Source organism: Denticeps clupeoides, unplaced genomic scaffold (genome assembly GCF_900700375.1).
Source record: "Denticeps clupeoides unplaced genomic scaffold, fDenClu1.1, whole genome shotgun sequence".
In the NCBI taxonomy this organism is placed as follows: domain Eukaryota; kingdom Metazoa; phylum Chordata; class Actinopteri; order Clupeiformes; family Denticipitidae; genus Denticeps; species Denticeps clupeoides.
In genome coordinates, this window is record NW_021630085.1 from 246,042 (window position 1) to 252,115 (window position 6,074).

Sequence of the window (6,074 nt, forward strand, 5' to 3'; positions counted from 1 at the left end):
TGTGAATGAATATGTACAGGAACCGTTTCTCCGCCCTCGCCATGTCCCTCCTAAACAGCTGACACTGTCACACTGCGAATCACCTTAACATTGAACACTGCACATTGTATTATATTGTACTGCTCATTGTTCATTTATACACACCTATAGATCTATGTACATTCATACATATATTTAAATTCACTATATATATTTATAAACAGTATAAACATATTATACAACTTGTACAAATAACACTTACACACATCCTTACACATTGTGGTTGTTTTCTTCTACTCTGGACTCCATCAAAGTCCTTGTATGTGCACGTACTGGGCCAATAAACACAATTCTGATTCTGACATGACGTACGATCGTCCATTCACACTTCCTGTGGAAATTTGTCCCCCATCGTGAGGTTGGTCCTCACTGTGAACTGTTCAAGTAGCAGCACATGGAATCTCGACTTGTTCCTCTGTGACAGACACAAGCAAACCTTTTAACGTGACCTCTGGGTTTCTTCTGACCATCTTGAAGAAAGCGAAGTGATTGTCACATGTGATACACAGCAGCACAGCACACGGTGCACACAGTGAAATTTGTCCTCTGCATTTAACCCATCACCCTGAGTCAGCAGTGGGCAGTGGGCACCATGACATGCGCCCGGGGAGCAGTGTGTGGGGACGGTGCTTTGCTCAGTGGTACCTTGGCGTGTTGGGATTCGAACCGGCAACCTTCTAATTACGGGGCCGCTTCCTTAACCGCTAGGCCACCACTGCCCCATCTTTTAGTTTGGTACCAGACCTACGTAGAGTTGTATGAGAGCCCTGGTCAGGGGGGAAGGACTGTCAAGCTGAGTAACAGAGGAACGTTTCAGAACGTTTCAACTCATTGATACTGAACTAACACCTCAACTTCATATGTCACCGGTCAGATCTCTGCTGGGGCACCACACAGTCCCCAGCAGAAACCGAGGCCTGAATAATTCAAGAGCTCCGCTGGTACATGAGGTGGGCAGCCAGCAGGAAGCTGGACCCCCGAGGACAGCCACCCACCTGCTCCACGGTCTTTAAAAGGCCCGGCAGAAGACCGGCCCTCCACATGGCTCCTTAGGTTCCTTCTGTCACCATGATGTGGAGAGACTTGGACTTTGTGATGAGCATAATGTCATAAAAACCAGTTTAAATAGTGAAGAACGTATCTCTGGTACCCTGTCTGTAGAACTTGACCTCTTAAACCCACACGTGTGGCGCTGGTGGCCTGGCAGGTGAGGAAATAGACCCGTAACCGGGAGGTGGCACTGAGGTCCCCCCACGCAGCCGCCGCACTGCACCGCGGTGGCGACGTATTTCATGATGCTTCTGATGTGTCACCGTACGACAGAAATCAATACCTTTTCAGACGAGTCCATCGATCGGCCGATAAAGAGACGATGATGAGGGACGACCTGGAGAGCACAGCCAGCGGCCAATCACGACGCAATCATATCTCATAACATTCACGCTGATCACCAGACTGGCTGATGGGGGCGGGGCTGGGAACCCACGTCAAAGAGGTTCACGCCGTGTCCCATCATGCACTGCAGATTTCACCTCTGTGACCTTCTTCCTGTGGACAGGCGTGGCTACTAAAGTAGCTACTGAACTGAGGATTGGACATGGGCAGAACTTTAAAGTTCAGGGGTCATAAGGAGGTCGGGGTGCAGTGTAACTCCGCTGTGGCCTCGCCCGGAACTCCTGATTGGCTGCTGAGGCCAGAGAACGTGACTCCGCCCACATCTGATGAATAATTCAGGATAAAACGTCCAGTATCTGGTACGAACGTGGCGACTGGATCTTATTGCAGCATCTATTATCGTATCAACACCAGGCTCTCCTCTCTCTCTCTCCATCTGTGGTGGGCGGGGCGGGCGGGCGGGGCGGGTTCGTGGTGCGGTCAGTGCACACGGCCGCGGCGCACTGTGACTCGGAGCTGCAGAATGTGCCAGGGTGCATTAACACAGCTGCCCGGCTGAGCAGAGCGAGCGAGAGAGGGAGGGAGGGGGGCATCAGCGCACTTACACTGACATCGCCGGCAGGCTCTCTGGGGGGAGGGGCTTATCAAATATGAAGACGTCCTCCCCCTCCACCGTCATGGCTCGGTTCTCCGGCTTCTCCGTCACCGTTGGAGGAACTGGAGGCTCATGTGTGCAAACATGAAGGTGAGTCACCTTCTCCCAGCGGTTTGGCCCGAGCAGAGCTCACCGCGTGAAGAACGAATCTGTACCCCCATATCACATCCTAATGTGCCCTGCAGCCTGGGTCAAAGGTCACCAGCACGTCTCCAGTCTCCAAACCTCCAAGAGGAACCGAACACAGGGAGCTCCAGACCACCTGACCACCACAAAGGGGTGGGGCCGGGGTCAGACCGGGGTCACAGCTCACGGACCCTGGCTGCACTCGCCACCATCATGCTTTGGGATCGCGGATAGTGAGGACATGATGGACAGGCAGAGGTAGAGACTGGTGGAGGACAACAAGGGCCTTCAGACCTGCATGATGAATTATTCGAGGCCACGCCCACTTTCCAGGTCTCTTCCTGCATGTCCTGCGCCACCTGGGGACGTCCTCCAGAGGGCCCTGTTTCCCCAACACTTCCCTCCCACATTGTGACCTGCAGTGGTGAGGAGCACCATCTTCATCCTCTGCCTGCACACATCCAGCAGGTTACACACACACCTCACGCGTGGCGAGAGCAGCGCCGCCAGGCATGGTGCATCCTGGGAGCCGGAGGTGAGACCACGGTGACCGGGGTCACTGGTCTCATGGCGCTCGGTTCCCTCAGGGTGCCGAGAAACACCTTCCACGTGGAAGCCTGTTAACAGCACACACACCCTCACCTCTGACCACCATGCTGTCCTCTGCTCGAACCCACAGTGACCACGGGCCTCCTACCTGGGAAACCATGGCAACAAAGCCACCAATTTCATTTTGAGGGCAGCGTGATCCTGCAGAGGAGCTCCAGTCTTCACCGGGTTACGTGAACTCTGACCTCCTTCATCTAAACAAGCCGGCCAGAAGATCTGCTTCTCCTGACAGCTCCTCGGTTCCCAGCCAGAGCAGGGCTGAAGATACATGAAGGTTCTCGCATTGTTTCATGTTGAGAAGTTCTCTCTTTATTAAACATGCACACAGTGGCATTTCAATAAAGCAGCGATTCATCAATATCGACCCAAACGGGCCACACGGATCGAGAAGAACAATTCTGCTACATATTTTCTATGATCGTTTTGAGAAGAGTACAGAGGTGTCCCCAAAAACAGAAGATGTAGCGTACTGTGGTACTGTGGGACGGCAACGATTTATAAAATAATGCAGAATAATCACACTCATCCAATCATGAGAAGATCTTGGAGGCCAGACCAGGGCTTTGATCCTGCTGGGTTCTCTGAACCTGATTTATAATTCTGCTTCATTAAATGAAGGAATGTCACTGTTCTCATCACTGGAACGAAGATCTGCGTCCCTCGTCTTCCTCTCGTCTTCCTCTAAATCAGTCATGTGACCATCGGTACAGATCTGAGGATTTTATTACCAGCAAAGAATGAAAAAAATATTTCTTCTGTCCATTTCCCGTGTTTCTGACATTCACAATCACGAGCAGGACCACTGGGGTTCCCCTGCACGACACACACACACACACACACACACACACACACACACACACACACACAATCAATGACGAACCCCCAAACCAGAACGCGTTTAAAAGTGACTTCAACATCTGAGCGTCTGTGTGGGTCCAGCAAGGAGCCGCCCGGCCCGCCAGTGTCCGCCATCTCTGGTGCTGGTGGGCCAAACTCCGCCCCTCGACACGACAGCCCCGCCCCAGCCCCACCCGTCCCACGTCAGGAGAGGATCAGTACATCTTCTGTCGGCTTGGCAGCACGGCCTCCTTGAAGAAGGAGAAGACCAGCAGGATTCCGGAACGCTTGCCCCGCTTGCCCTTGGTGAAGTAGTTGGAGACCACGTCATCTGCAGCAGACAGGAGGAGAACGAGGAACGTGAGTCTGGAAGGCCACCATTAACATCCAAACATGTTCACGTCACAAATATAGCATCCACTTCCAGAAGCTCCAGAAAACGTGACCTGCTGGTAGAAGATCGTCTGGTGACCAACTGACCTCCCTGCTGCATGGTGGACGGAAGCACGTTCTCGCCCGCCGACAGCGAGACGAAGAAGGCGAAGGGGATGATCCACAGGCAGATGGTGAAGTACGCCAGGACCTGCAGACCAGGAGGGACGCTGAACGAGCTGCCGTTCGAACCAGCACAACGCACCAGGAGAAGCGGGCGGCACCTACCTCCGAGAAGGGGTAGTATTCTTCTGCAAAGTACTGGAAGGCCATGTAGTGATTTATCACCACCAGCGCTGAGAGAGAGAGAGAGGAAACAGATCAAAATTGTACAGACTGTAGCAGGTGCTGGAGAACGACAAGAATCTCTCTCTCTCTCTGGAGACAGACCCCTCCTGGAAGAAGGGAATAAAGGAGTGTGATGGTGTTGGAACTCACCGCAGGACAGGATGAAGTTGGGCGAGCTCAGCATGATGTACGGGAAGGTCTGCAGCAGGCCGAAGTAGACCAGGTTGGTGAACAGGCCCACCAGCACCATGAGCAGCGGGAAGCCCTCGAACAGGTAGAGGCCTGTGAGGACCACCGTGGAGAACTGTGGCACAGACGGAGTCGCATGTCACCATACATCCATCACACGTTCCTAAACTCCCTTTATCTCACTTATTTACACTCATCAAACAGGAATAAAACCTGGAGACCAGGCATCCTGCTACATTTCTAATTCTCCATAAAACAATTAACTATCAAGATAAGCAATTCTCCACCCAGCACTGAGCGGGCTGTTGCCCAGCAACGCTCCACTCACCAGTATCATGTACTTGATGATGCGGCTGGTGGCGACGGTGTACTCCTCGATCAGCTCCGCCAGGTAGTACAGGCCTGCAGCTGGGGGGACACGGGGAGGAGCTCATTTCACACTGGCCGTGGCGAGCATGTGGGGCGTGGGGGACTAATGGACAGCGGTGGCCTAGCGCTTAAGGAAGCGGCCCAGTTATCAGGTCGCCGGTTCGAGTCCCGATCCGCCAAGGTGTCACTGAGCAAAGCACCGTCCCCACACACTGCTCCCCGGGCGCCTGTCATGGAGGACACGTGTCACCGTGTGCTAAACCGGCCGTAGTGGGTATACACCCCTGGAGACACTCAGGGTTAAGTGTCCTGCTCAGGGACGCGATGGTAGTAAGTGGGGTTTGAACCCAGGTCTTCTGGTTCATAGACCAGTGCGTTACCCACTAGGCTACTACCACCCATAAAGTTCCTCAAATGACTGAATGCTGTTGAATGTTAAATATTTGACTTATCAGCAGTTTATAACTGTTTGATGTTCAAATAAAATGAGTCTGTTTTATCTTTATTAAGTTCCTGAACTATAATGATGTTAATTCATGTATTGAGAGGACTGCTGTAAACACTGCCAGGTTAGTTAATATTATTCACTAATAATTTAGTGAATGATGTAATTAGTAAGTGACGAGCCTGCTGGCGATGAAGAGGAGGATCTGAGCCCAGATGAAGACCAACTCACCGATCGCGAGAGTTACGAACGAGATCTGGACGAGCAGCGAGAGCCAGCTGAGCAGGTAGATGAACCACATCTCCTCATGTGAGAAGGACGAGCAGAGACGTGAGGAGGAGGAGGAGGAGGAGGAAGACCGCTGGATAGAGAACGCGCTTCTCTGCGATGACCGAACTGGTCAAAGTTCCTCCCACCGGACCAGCGGACGCCGAGGAGCGCGAGGAAAGAGCGTCGTCGCTCAGCGCGCCTGCGCAGCAGCGCCGCGCCCGGTCCGGAGGAGGTACTGCAGCCGGGAGCATTCATCAAGAGGGAGAGGGAGGGAGAGAGAGTGAGAGAGAAAGAGAGAGACAGAGAGAGATTCTTGTCGTTCTCCAGCACCTGCTGCAGTCTGTACAATTTTGGTCTGTTTCCTTAGAAACCCGATACCTTCTTTATCCTTAAGGGCCAGTGGTGGCTCCCCGGGCACCT

General features: G+C 52.9%; 1 protein-coding gene across 1 annotated transcript; it reads right to left on the minus strand.

Moving 5' to 3' along the window:
• Positions 1-3,107: 3,107 nt before the first annotated feature.
• On the minus strand, positions 3,108-5,894 carry tex261 (testis expressed 261). The gene is made up of 6 exons (XM_028968474.1): positions 5,616-5,894; positions 4,899-4,978; positions 4,532-4,685; positions 4,322-4,389; positions 4,142-4,244; positions 3,108-3,992 (listed from the first exon to the last, which is right to left on the minus strand). The coding sequence occupies exons 1-6, from the start codon at positions 5,683-5,685 to the stop codon at positions 3,877-3,879; spliced, it is 591 nt and encodes a 196-aa protein (XP_028824307.1). The 5' UTR covers positions 5,686-5,894; the 3' UTR covers positions 3,108-3,876.
• Positions 5,895-6,074: the final 180 nt, after the last annotated feature.